Source organism: Phaethon lepturus, unplaced genomic scaffold (genome assembly GCF_000687285.1).
Source record: "Phaethon lepturus isolate BGI_N335 unplaced genomic scaffold, ASM68728v1 scaffold9034, whole genome shotgun sequence".
Lineage (NCBI taxonomy): Eukaryota > Metazoa > Chordata > Aves > Phaethontiformes > Phaethontidae > Phaethon > Phaethon lepturus.
This window is the reverse complement of record NW_010532653.1, coordinates 43,694-57,858: the sequence shown is the minus strand read 5'-3', so window position 1 is coordinate 57,858 and position 14,165 is coordinate 43,694. Positions and strand designations below refer to the sequence as shown.

General features: G+C 37.3%; 1 protein-coding gene across 1 annotated transcript in view; it reads left to right on the top strand.

Moving 5' to 3' along the window:
* Nucleotides 1-14,165, top strand: part of TTK (TTK protein kinase) — a 38,549-nt gene that overhangs the window by 12,098 nt on the left and 12,286 nt on the right. Inside the window, 6 exon segments of the mRNA XM_010284910.1 lie at nucleotides 3,244-3,387; nucleotides 9,843-9,951; nucleotides 10,038-10,113; nucleotides 10,196-10,293; nucleotides 11,335-11,434; nucleotides 12,163-12,280. Of these exon segments, the coding sequence (XP_010283212.1) occupies nucleotides 3,244-3,387; nucleotides 9,843-9,951; nucleotides 10,038-10,113; nucleotides 10,196-10,293; nucleotides 11,335-11,434; nucleotides 12,163-12,280 (645 nt within the window).

The window sequence follows — 14,165 nt, the reverse complement described above, 5'->3', positions numbered from 1 at the left end:
CCTGGTACTTGCTAGCAGTGTTGTGCTGCCTGCCCACAGGCTCGTATTTTTTGGTGTCCTATTTAATCTTATTTCAATGGGTGATTTGAACAGTAATCTATGTGACACCATCTATCTCCTCCCTTTAACAGCTTGCTCTATCCAGAAAGACAAACATATTCCATTAAAACTGTTTTCTTCTTTGAAAGAAGCAGCCTTGGTGGATAAATTTTGATTTTTATGTGGTTGGTGTTTCTTTATGGTTTTTGTCATATGTCAGCAAGCTGTTGTATACTGCCTAGTAAGAGAAATTCTCCCCAAAATTAACTACAGTAAATAACGGAAGGAGATTAAACTGTGTATTTTATACTCTGGATTCTAAATACATTTTACTGGATATTCTTCTTTACATTTACTTCTGTTGTTTACAGACGAAACTGTTACCAGTGGAAAATAGACTTTTGGTCCAGTACTTCTTTAACTGTATTTTAGGATACAGTTTAGATATTCAAAGTGTGTCCCATGAAGCAGAACCATTTTATTAAAATTAATAAGTAAATACTCAATTGTCTTCTCAAGTTTTCCAGTTCTTCTTAACTAATAAGTTTATTTGTAATGGAACAGGAAAGGCTGTGGAAATCCCCCTCAGAAATATATGCCATGTAAAATAATTGCTGGAGGAAGGATACTAAATATGATTCCCCCACAAGATGGGGAGGAGAGGACAAAAAAGTGCATATCTGTGATTTTAGATTCCACAGATTTTCTGTTTCAGATGAGCCAGTTATCTGACTGGTCTTGTTCTAATATAAACTTGTGGTGCTGAACTTACAAACAGTAGTAAAAAGTAACTAATAATTTTTTTAGTGAGCACTATATGTTTATTTAAACTGATAATAGAACAGTAATACTGCAATAATAAAAATATTGTCAAGTAAGTGTAATAAACAAAACCTATTGTGTAATTTAAGTGTAGAAATGTTACTACTGGTTACTAATGACTAAATTCACCTTTCTGTCACAATCACTTGCGAATTCAATTTCTCTGTAGCTATGGGATGTGTTAATGCAATAGTTTCTTTTACTTTGACAGTAAATAGTCAACCTGAAATGAAATCCTAATCCCAAAGGGATAAGCCATGTATGATTGGCTTTCTTTTATCCCCAGTGTGCTCTCTGATTTGTATCTGTTGTCCTTGAGCTGGTCTGTTTGACATTTGGTAATGTGTATGGTGCTAAAGTGTCCCTGCTGGGTGCTTCGGAGAGGATTAATGCAACATGTGAGTTGTGTATTGTTGCTTTGAGTGCTGTTCCTTTTTCACTGAGTGTGTCCAGTTTAGGCCAGAGGGAAAGGAGTAGGGCAGTGCTTTGTTCCCTCCTCACCCTTGTCATTTCAGCAGTGCTTTGGCTGTTTTGTCTGGATTAATCTGTTGTTCCCTTTGCATTAAGAAGAAAAAGGTAATTATACGTTCATTTCCCTGTCTTGAGCAAAATTGTCAGCTAAAGCTCAAATAAAGATTCTGAAATTATGGTTGGCATTATGGTTGATATTGATTTACTTATAAATTGAATATTCATGACCTGAAAATAGAGTGACACAACAAAGGAGGCATTCTGTTCTGGGGTTTTTTAAAATGCTGAATAAAACTTCATTTCAGTATGTCAGATGAGGAGCTGTCTCTTCCTTACTTTTGGCGTGCTTTGGGTAGTGTGTTTGAAGCAAGATTTGCTGCGAACTGTTTGGAACTCATGACCATAAATAAAACTCTACTTTTGGCTATATAAAATGTTATGCCTAGGTGGATCATTCAGCCTTTTTGTATGTGATGAAGTGGACTGACTGTAACTCAGAGGTACTTCTGGCTTTATGTCTGTGCCTTGGTTCCTCATCTGTTAAGGAGGATGGAGCAGTTCATTTTTCACATGGGTATTTTGGTATCTCATTATTTCTTATTCGATGAGGCACATAATACTAGGAGAAATTACTTTCATTTTGAGTAGCAGGTCTTGTTGAAGCAACGTGTAGTTACTAAATATAGCCAAAGGTAGAGTGCTGGTTAAAGGTTCTTAAAAAGAAATACCAAGCCTATCTACTTGCTAAGGATTTGGGAGAAAAAAAGTATTTGATTATATGGTTAAAAAAGAAGTCATAACAAATATGCACAAAATAGATTTAAAATCTATCTATGATTTGAAATCATAGCCAGTCTTATTTTGTTGTTTCCTTGCTTCAGTGTCCAACATTTAATAATCTTAAAAAAGGTTACTTATGCTTAAGTTCCTAATATGTACACCCCACTTCCCCCCCATCTGAATTACAGGTGACAATGACATTTAACTTATCAGTGGAGTTTTGAGCTCTGAAAAATAGTATTATATAGTATAAAAAATACTTAATCATATAGGTATGTGGCAGCTATAAGAACAAAGTGGATTATATTTTGCTGCTCTGGAACTGAGGAAGAATGGCATTTGGGACTTCAGGGGTGTTAACAACTGTAACAACATTACATCATTTTTCCCTGATGCTCTCTAAACTGAGGAAAATTCTTTCCTTATTTGACTCTTACGTATTTTTTAATATCTGTATGTGCTTATATATGTAAACTGATGGCTTTCAATATGTTTTGTTAAAACACCCCCTCTTCCTGCTCAGTTCTCGTCAATCTCTGTTTATGGCATTTAGTAATATGTAAAACTAATGAAACAATATCCTTCCCTTTCATTCCTCTTTTCTTAACTGTAAGAAAAATGCTTTCTGGAGTAGTGATGTTTGGTTTAACAGCAGCTCCTTTTAACTTTGATTTCTATTAAGTGCGTGAAAGATGTTTTATAATGCATACATTATAAAGTTTGTATCTGGTCATAACTAAATGAAAGTCCATAAAGCTGCTCTTTCCTTGCTGATACTACAGAAAAAAACCCTGGATTTCAGAATTTGTGTTGTATTTCCTTACAGTTCCTATAACACTAAAGAAATGCTGAGAATGCAGTTTTGTGACTTCAGGTCTCAAAATATGCTTTATGATGTTCAATGTCATGTGAAAAATTGACTTAAGTGATTCACTTGTAACTAGTTCCAGGCAGTATCCTGAAACTGGATATTTAAGGGTGTAAAGGGCCTAATGAGCAATGATTTCACAGGATGATGCAAAGTGAGTATAAGACAGCATGAAAGTAATCATGTCTTTGGGAAAAGACCATGTTGCGCCAGAGTAACTTTTTATTTCCTTGACTTATACTTCTGTGTTCTTTACTATTTAGGAAATACGAAGAAGTGTAAGCAGCTCCTTCAGAAAGCTGTGGAGTGCTCTGCTGTTCCACTAGAAATGTTGGAAACTGCTCTACAAAACTTGCATTCACAAAAAAAGCAGTTGCTTTCAGATGAAGAGAAGGAGAACTTCACAGGTAAATGCAATTTCTTAAATTGTTGATTGATTTTTTTTTTGCATGTTGTAATGCTCAATTGAAAAAATTACTCTGTAATGTTTGTCCTTTCTATATACAAACTCAGAATTTGTTATTGTCTAATAAACAGTCATGCTTATCTCTATTCTCAATGTTATTTCTGCAATATTCACTTCCATTTTTGATGCAGTGACTTTAGTTTGCAGGAGCCATAGGATCGCAGAGTCATAGAAAAGTTTGGTTTGGAAGGTGAAAAATTTCTTCCTTATATCTAGTCTGAATCTATGCTCTTTTAGTTTAAAACTATTACCCGTTGTCCTATTACAACAGGCCCTGCTAAAAAGTCTGTCCCCATCTTCCTTATAAGCCCCCTTGAAGTACTGGAAGGCTGCAAGAAGGTCTCCCTGGAGCCTTCTCTTCTCCAGGCTGAAAAACCCCAACTTTCTCAGCATTTCCACAGAGGAGAGGTGTTCCATCCCTCTGATCACTTCTGTGGCCCTCCTCTGGACCTGCTCCAACAGGTCCACGTCTTTCCTGTGCTGAGGGCTCCAGAGCTGGATGCAGGACTCCAGGTGGGGTCTTACCAGAGCAGAGTAGAGGGGTGGAATCATGTCCCTTGACCTGGTGGCCATGCTTCTTTGGATGCAGCCCAGGATGTTGTTGGCTTTCTGGGCTGCAAGTGCACATTGCTGGCTCATGTCCAGCTTTTCACCCACCAGTACCCCCAGGTCCTTCTGGGCAGGACTGCTCTCCATCCATTAATCCCCCAGCCTGGATTGATACTGGGGGTTGCCCTGACCCAGGTGCAGGACCCTGTACTTGGCCTTGTTGAACCTTGTGAGTTTCACACAGGTCTATGCCTCGTGCTTTTCCAGGTCCCTCTGGATGGCATCCGGTCCCTCAAGTGTGTCAACCCTCACCACTCAGTTTGGTGTTGTCTGCAAACTTGCTGAGGGTGTGCTTGATCCCAATGTCTGTGTCATTGATGAAGATATTAAACAGTACTGGTCCCAATACGGATCCCTGAGGGACACCGCTTATCATCAGTCTCCATCTGGACATTGAGCTGTTGACCACTACTCTCTGGATGCGAACACCCAACCAATTCCTCATCCACCCCACAGTCCACCCATCTCTCTCCAATTCGGGGAGAAGGATGTTTTGGGGACCCGTGTCAAAAGCCTTACACAAGTCCAGACAGACAACATCGGTAGCTTTTTCCTTGTCCACTGATGTGGTCACTCCACCATGGAAGGCCACTAGCTTGTTCAGGCAGGACTTGCCCTTGCTGAAGCCATGCTGGCTGTCTTGAGTCACGTCTCTGTCCTGCATGTGCCTTCGCATAGGTTCTAGGAGGATCTGCTCCATGATCTTCCCAGGCACAGAGGTGATGCTGACAGGTCGGTGGTTCCCAGGGTCTCCCTTGCTACCCTTTTTAAAGACTGCCAGGACTTTCCAAATATCATGGAGAGTGGCTTGGGAACTGTATCAGCCAAGTCCCTCAGGACGCTGGGATGCATCTTGTCAGGTCCCCTAGACTTGTGTATATTCAGGTTCCTCAGGTGGTCTCAAACCTGATCTTCTCTTACAGTGGGAGGGACTTTGCTCCTCCAGTGCCTGTTTGCAGTCCATCCCCTCAAGAGATGTGGGAAGAGAGGTTGCCAATGAAGACTGAGGCAAAGAAGTTGTTGAGTACCTCAGCCTTCTCATCTGTTGTTACCAGTTTGCCACTCTTGCTCATTGAGAGACCTGTAGAAGTCCTTCTTATTGTTCTTTGCATCCCTTGCCAAGTTCAGCTCCAACTGTGCCTTGGCCTTCCTGACCCCATCCCTACACAAGTGGACAGTGTCCCTGTACTCATCCCAGGATACCTGTCCCTGCTTCCACTGCCTGTGCATTTCCTTCTTGCCCTGTAGTTTGCTCATGCAAGCCATGTCCACTCAGCCATGCCAGCCTCTTGCCTTCCTTTCCTGACTTCTTACACCTGGGGATTGAGAGCTCTTGTGCTGTGTGGAAAACGTCCTTAAAGATCTGCCAGCTCTGTTCTGCTCCCTTGTCCCTGAGGGCAATTTCCTAGGGGGTCCTATTGACTAACTCCCTGAAGAGCTCGAAGTTTACTTCCCTAAAATTCAGGGTCCTGACTTTACTCTTCGCCTGCGCCATATTCCTCACGACTGTGAACTCTAGTTTGCAGGATGGTAGACTCTAGGTCTGCAAAGGGTGTTCCTCTGACTCATTAAATATTTACTTTGTAATAGAGATTTCCAGCATAAAGTGTGAAGTAAGAGCTACCAGTGATAGAGAAGAATTAGAACTGAAACAGAGTAAACTATACAGATAGCTTTGAGGTGTATCTTCTTGTGACACTTATGCTGGTAAAGTTTTGGCAGTTATTTCAGTGAAGTCAAATCTAGGGAAAAGAATCAGTTTCAACTTTATTTTACAGATGGACAAACCACTTGTGTTTTTCAGGACAAAATTAAAGTGCTTGACTCTGTTGTAAAATATAACTGGTACTGGTTGCTGGGTATAACTTCGATAAGGGAAGCAGTTACCTCAATGTTTTCAAGCGAGAAATTTGTTTGGTGTGGAAAACATGTTTCAACTCAAATATTGAAGTGCATGTAACTAACTCTTGCAAGAGTGTTGTCTTAACGCTTCCATATTTTTGCTTTGTATAAGGACAGAAGTAGTGCAAAATAGATCTGATTTCATTTTCTTGGGGATATGTCTTCAGGAATGTTACTTGAGCTTTGACTGTCTCCTGTTAAATCAGCCTTAGTGTGAAACACTAGTTGGGTGGCGTGAGAAAACATTTTGTAACACTTGAGATAATCCTGAGTTATGGTATTAATTTTTTAATAAACTTTATTTTTGTCCCTATTGTGTTTACCATTAATTGCATATAGACATCATTAGTGCCCCAGGGGATGGACTGTGCCACAGAAGTTCATCTCCTTCATGGATTGTACAACTTCTGATACCCTTGGCTTTACTTGCTGCAAAGCTAAGGGAGTACCTATGAAAGAATACGTCAGAGGCCTGTCTGGCAGTTAGGAAGCAGTGAACTTTAAGGAAAGAGTACGTTCTTTGAGTTTTTAATTTAAATGAATTTGTAACATTAAGTATTTGAAAAATAATGGGTTTTGAGTCAGCTATTTAAAGATCATTTTAAAAGGTAAGTAACACTAACTTGAAATATCTCAAGTTCGAGCATGTACATGTCCTAAATCATTGAACTTGGCTTTAAGTGAATTTGTATCATGCTTCTGGAGCAAGAAAGAGACTGTTCTGTCTGTTTTATTGTGTAGGCATTTAAGTCTTGTCTGTTTCATGTTTCCATTTTGAAAGATTTTGAAAACAGGAATGCTGTTTATGTAAACGCATTTCTTCACAGCTTCAAAAGATTGTTCAGAAAGCTTTTAACAAGTTATGGTTGCATCACTACACTATAGCTGCATATAAAAACCATGCAGCAAGTCTAGAAGCCTTTGGTCTAATTTACCCCCTCTCCCCCACTTCCATTCATGCACAGCAATCTAAAGTATTTGACATGACTGGTGAAATCAAATGTTTAATTGGGAAAAATATAATTTAGTATTTAAAAACTGTAGGTCATGGGTAGTATGAGAGGCAGATAGGCTGTCTCAGACTGAAGGAATAAAAGTATCACCAACGGAATGTGAGAGTCCAGTGGTAAGATTAGGCAAAAAAATCTTTGTATATATGGAAAAAAAACCCTGTGGGATTGGGGGTGGGGTATGGTGATGGTACTGGATTAGTAAACTGCTAATTTAAAATTATGTTCAGTGTTACGTTTAAAAAAAAAAAAACCTTAGAACTGCATTGTACACTGAGGCACTTTTTTATTCATTTAACTGAGTAGTTTGGCTTATTGGCATAAATAGTTTATTAAAAAATGGACTAGAAATAGCGAATACTGCAGTGTTCTTCATCGGACAGAAGTCTGTCTTCTGCTGGCTGAAGGTAGAAAGGGGGGACATCAGAGGACTCAAAAATTAATTTTAATGAACAGATCCAGAATTTAAAAATGTTTAAAGAAGTTGGAATATAAAAAAAGTCCTGAAACTGATTTATGTGATTAAACTGAAACAGGAGGCTGTGGATAGCTCTTCTGTTTATTGGTCAATGAAATAAGTTGCTGTATTGATGGAAAAACAATGCCTGCAAGACATAGAAGATCATATTAGAATATCTTAGTTGTCTTTGATTTCTCTTTTTAAATCTTTTTAAATACATGTTTTGGTGTCTGTCTTTAAAAAGATAATCTTGACTTGTGGAAGAGATCTGTCTATCTGAATAGTCAGATAGGAATTTCAATTTTAAAAAGGGTTTGTCAGGAAAATAACTGAGGTTAAGAGTTTAATGTATATCTGAAGGCTCTTAAAAGAGCTTGTACTCAACAATGTTGCCTAAATGAAGAAATAAGCTACCTTTTCTATATTGTAGTTCAGGAACACATGTTCATCGGCAGTTACTAAAGTGTCAGTGTATTTGCATTATTGTATCCTGACTTCTTGTTATTTATCTCTGAGAAATGACCTTTTCTTAACCTCTAGGCCAAAAAATGGATGATGACCAGTTTATTTGCTGCTTTTGAGGTTCTAGAACTACTTTTCAAATAACTTCTGGGTTTTTTTTCTTACTGTAAAGTACATCTAAAATATATGCTTTAATTTCACAAGGCTCAGTAATACCCTGACTAGGAGTTGAATTGACATTTCATTCTAAGATTAATGTGCAGTTTTGTATAACTTTTGCCAGATCTTCAATAACTGAGCAAGATTCTCTACTGGACTGAGATGGGGTTAGTGAACGAGCTCTTTGCTATTGCCTGCCTTGGTCTTCCCTGACCTGGTAGCAGAGCACAGTTTACAAGAGCACACTCAAAATTTGCTATCAATAAAGTCAATGGGTTTAATTTAACCTGACTAATTGCTTAGACTAATTCAATTGAATTTACCTGATATGAATTAGGGATTACTCCAAGTGCTGTGTTGGCACGTCAATGAGGTGGAAGGATGAGCAAAAAGGCTTTGGTAACAAGTCACTGAGCTAGTAAATTCTTCAGCTGGTTAGTGGAGTTGGCTCTAGAAGGGCATGTGTCTGTAGCCTGTGTCAGGAGGTTTGGAGGTGATTTTGAAGTTTCTTTCAGCCTCGGATTTGTTAGTATGAGATGCATGTTCAGTAACTGAAACTGGGAAGCTTGTTAAGATTTTAATGAGTAAAACTCTCTGTATTTATGTGCCTCTTGAAAAAGAGGGGGAAGAAGAATCTGATTGGTAATTCTGATGTTTTGATTCCTGTTTTGTATCTCTGACACAGTTGATAGTTCTAGGGATTTAGTATGCAATCTCACAGAGATTGTACTGAAAGCCCTAAAGGAGAAGGTCTGCCTGTGAAAGACTTGGCTATTTCTGTTGTGATTGCTGCTTTTTATAATTTTCACTAGAGTTGAAAAGGCTGCATCGTTTTTCAATTGTAGGCACGTGTTAAATGCTTTATATCCAGATGGATCTGCAGAACCACAACTGAGATACAACATTTTTGTGCTATCAAAATGAAATACCACATAAATGAAGTCAGAGCTCAAAAGCTAGTATTTGACAGAACAGGACAGGTCAGGGATATTATCAATATCTTGGGTCTCTGCTGAAGCAAGGAGTTTAAGATTATCTAGACAGTTGTAATTTGAGATTCCATCTCTGAAACAAGCTGGGTTTTGATGCTTAATTTAGGATTTATTATAGTTATTCAGGTGTGGGTGTCCTTATGTGAGCTGGTAAATAACTCGAGTGAGCAGAGAAAGAATCCAAATGTAAGTGGTCTTAAATCTCCTGAGGAGTCCTTGTGGAGCAAGCTTTAGAAATGTCTTCAGATGATGCTGTTTTGGGGTGGGGGTGTATTCGAAGAATGGAGACTTGGAAAATCAGCTTGCCCTGAAAGTGTGGGTTTCTTCCTCACTCCCCCAAGATATTATTTAAACCAATGTTTTTGGTGCTTGTGTTCCTCTTTCTGTAGATAGGATAAGGTGAGGTTTTTGAGTTAAAAGTTAAATTGCTTGGATAGGCTTTGGACATCTTGCATCTCCCTTTTATGTGTTTAAACATAGTTTACAACTGTAACCATATAAAAACCAAGTAGTTAATACAGTTAGCAATTGTTAAACTGGATGATGGATCCATTTTGTGCTTATCCTGGAAAGCTCCTTTTCTGATTTTAAGTCTGTGTTTGGGTTTTCTCTTTTATCATCTGAATTATCACTACTTATATAAAATGTCTGTCTAAATCAGTAGAAAATAGCGATATGCTATTGATACTAAATTACTGCAAATGTATGTATTTTTAAATTGCACTTACTATAAAAGAACACTTTTTCTTTTGAAATAACTACCATCTGCAGTATTGGCTGAATAATTCTAATTTACCTACAGTATCAAGTACACAAGAGTCTGGACTTCAGAGCATAGTTGGAAATCACAGAAGCATAAAAAGGAATGATTCTGGTGAAAATTCTTCTACTGTTACCAGACTTTTGCTTGGGTAATGGCTTGATTTCTTGTTTAATTTTTTAAAACATCATTTAAACAAAAACCACACACTACAGTATTTTTTCTTCTTGCCTTCAGGGAGGAGAAATCACAGGAATTCGATGCTCTGGTTAACTGCCACAATCCGTTAAGACCACTAAACAAATCTAACCAGGTAGAACTTGCAACATTTTGCTTCAAAAACTTAAGCTTTTCATTCTGCTTTACACATCTGATTGTTTTCAATTTGCTCTTAGGCCTGCCCTTTTGGGAGGGTTCCTGTTAAGCTAGTAACTGATACTGGTGATGATCTGAAGAAGACAGATGTTCCACTTAACACTAGCTGTATAAGGAGGTATGGTTTTACTGCAACATGACAGGTTTTAATACTCCTTTTCAACAGAATGATTTTGTTGTATAGTGGAAATATCGGCTAAGAATGTTAAAATTAATCTAAAGTTTATTGACAAATAGCCGCTTATAACTGCACTGGGTATTGCAATAAACACACTTCCTATCTTACTACTCAGATTCTTTGTATGAGAGCATGCAAAGATCAGTTTCTTGTTCTGGCTAATAAGTAGGCTCAAAAGAAATGGAGACTAAGGCAAAAATAAATTTTGTTGAAAATCAACTACATCTGTGTATTCCAGTTCCTAAAATTAGATAGAAGGTAGTCTTGTAACTTCCAAAAGATTTTTAAATCCTCATTTTTAACATAATCCATATTATAACGATTACATTAAGAAAGTGGTTATGCTCATTTTTTTGTGAAGAACTGTTCAGTAGTAGAAGAATCTGCCAGTTAAAATAGCACTGTACTATGTTAGCTGACCATAGCATAGCTTGAAAGTAAACAGAGGAGAAAAAGCTTCCCCCCCTGCCATCCCAATCAAGTCTTTTGCTAACTTGCTTCCTCTCTTACTTCTGTGTGGTTAAGTTCATGCAGAAATGGGAACTTTGGGGAGAAATAATGTAACCAAAGAATAAGAACTGCATACTTGGGCTCTCAGCAGTTAGCTAAAACCCAGTATTCTGAATCTGTAAAAGTAGTGAGCTAAGGTATTTCACATAATATTATTGTTCTGTAAATATTTCAGAATTTACTTTGGAACACACACCATTAGGGTCTAGGATCCTAGCCGCAGCTTATTACTGTTTTTTATGGAAGACAGCAATTAAGTCATCTGTCATTTAGGAGGATGGTGGTATTGTTACAGGTTTTTCTATTTCTATTTTTTCTCACTTGGCTGTCAAAATGGACCTGCTTTTTCTGTATATTTGAAACTTGTAGCCAAAAGTCTTCATACAACTGCCTTTTTTTATCTTGTTCACAAAAGACAATCATTACATTATATGTTGGCATGTGATGTAATTAACAATGTTATTTCAATAGGCAGATATCCAGCTCCAAATGTACAGCCTTCATTGCACCTTTTCCACCATCAGAATCAAAATCTAGTGGGGGTGATTCATATGACCTGGCAGACTTGCAGGTAAGTTAAATCTTTTTAAAACAGATATAATTAACTCTACCTGGCTGTTCTATGGTATTAGCAAGGAAAATAATAACACTTTTTTCAAATCAAGTAATAAATAAGGTATAATTTTTCCTGTATTTTAAGTAATCAGTTGTGAATGGAAACATTCACTGTGGCTTTTAAATTTTTGAAAATTGTCGTGCATAATCAGGCATGAAGAAAGAGCTTTTTCTGAACAATACATGTGATGGGAGAAACGGGGGCAGCTGTTAAAAATCTGTCATGTGATTTATAAAGAAGAGATAATCAGGTTTCATCTTCACTACAGGAGCTCTTTCAGATGTAGTCATGAGAGTTTTTTTATGTGAAGTAATCTGTTCAATGAAGTCCATTTAATTGAATTCATTAAGTGCCCTATGGAGCTCTAAATTATGGCTTTTGATAGAGGTTAATTTTGAGCTATGCCTTGCATTTTCATGTCCTGTGTCCCTGTTCCCTGAAAACAAAATTCAAGAATAGCAAGCATTTAGGTCTTTGTTATAGAAACTGTACAATGGAAATTCAGAGTGTTGATGGATTTAAAAATAGGTTCAGTAGTACTTGTCTGTGTACCCTGCACTGTTTTTCTTTGTGGTGTGTTGGTCATTAATTATCATAAGGAAATGTCTTTTGGACATGCTTGGACATGGACTATGCTTGAGATCTCCTTTGGATCTTTTTAAGATGCTTTTTGTTTTCTTTAGTCCTTACAAGAAAAAAATTCTTTATAGTTGCAGATGTTGGATGAGAACAGCTTAGAAACAGCTACGAATTTAACTCTCAAAACCAAAATGGATACAAGTCTTGTGATGAAAAGAGAAGGTAACTATTAATATGTGATGCTTTAGTAGTTTGAAATAGAATAAGCATTGAAAATTTGCTGTTCTGCATTTAAAAAAATGCATTGCTAAATAAAAACTGGAAAAGTTGGTGTGTTTGGAATTGAGAAGCATTTAATTAAAATTTGGCTTTTGAGTGGTACCTGTGAAAGTAGTAAAACAAAAAACCCGACAGACCAAAACCCACAAAACCCCTCACTGAAATACTGTCCAAAAGTGTGGATTGCTGGGCTTGAAGTAAAATGCCAATGTATAGTGCAAATTCATTATGTCCTTAGTTCTTACTACACATAATATAAATAGGCATTGAAATAGCAACAGTGCAAGGTTTCAGATTAATATGTGCTAGCCTGAGTGTAGAAAAATGCTGCCAGTGTATCAGAGAACAGTGATAGTTTATATATCAAAAAAGTGGATGTTGGCTGAGAGAAATTTAAACTGAGGATTATAATGTTCTTGAGGGGTAGTCTGTTTAGATTTTTTTTTGAGACAGACTCAAATTATATAGTAGTTTGCTTCTCCTGTAACTTTCCTTGTATATGCTCCTAGCTTACCCTATAGATGCCATAGCTCTAATTTCTTTAGTTGAAGATTAATCTGAGATTGTTTTGGCTGAAGTAAATTAAAAAGGTGAGACCAGGACATTGACTTTCACTTGGAAAAGATCTGCAAAGCTACACCAATTCTTTCTAAATGAAGAACATCCCATGTCACTTGTTGCTTTCAGCACTCTGCTTTCTATCCTGTTTACCCATTGGTAGCGGAAACTCTAGGTAGCTTTTCCTGCTGTTTACGTATCGGACACTATTTCTCATATTAGGATTGTTCACATATCTGAATTATTTGCTTTTGCTTTGGTTGGGCTTCTCTCGTCTTTTTCTTGGTTCCATCAGTTAAGCTGTCTTTGGTCAGCTTCACTGCCCCATGCACATTTACTTTTAAATGTTAAATTTATGTCACGTCGGGCATTTCTTAACTTGTAATATAGTATGTTCGTCACATGAGTTTTACCACAGCATATTCATGCATCTTAATCTTTGCCCAAAGTATAGAATAAGTGTCTTCATCATGGTTACTTTCTTATGAGGTTTCCCAAAATTATGAAAACACTTTGTCAAGAGGCAAATTGCTTGCCCCTTTTTTCCTATGCCCTGCAAAAACTCTGAATTATTTTCACCATTCTTTCCATGTGCTTGGCATAATCCAGTTTGTGAACTTGTACTGTAGGAATCCTTTGTTCATGTGAATGACACTTGTACTAAATAAATGTGTACTCTTTAGAGGCTTATTAAATTTTAGCATCAATCAAATGCACTGTTACACTCTTGATTACTCTAAATGCTCTTGTTTTAAACATGATGTTTCAGCCTTAAACTGTATTGTTCCTTGTGCTTCTTAATTACGTTCAAAGATAGACAGAAGCATCATCATATGCTAACTTTCAGAAAATTTATTTTTTAAAGAAATGTGAGTTTTGCTATCATTTGAATGGCTGAGATTCTTACTGCATTATTAACATACTTTTGGGAAATAATTTTTAACTTACAGAAAAAATGTCTGGTTCTAAAGTATTCCAGAAAAATTACCTAAGCTCTACTTAGGTAATTTATCTAATGTATGCAGTTTGACTATTGTGTGAAGTCACCTCATGACATAGAAATAGGCGTGGCGTGAGACCACCTTACACTGTGGTCTTTCTGGGAAATGTTGTAAACAAGTGAGACTTACAGCAAGTATTTCAGGGCTGGTAAAATTTAGGATACTACTAGTGGCTTAGCACCAACACTGTGGAATGTGGAATATGTGTACTAATCTTTCAAAGCTACTTGCCACTTCTGTGTTTCAACAGAAATCTACTTCCCTAGACA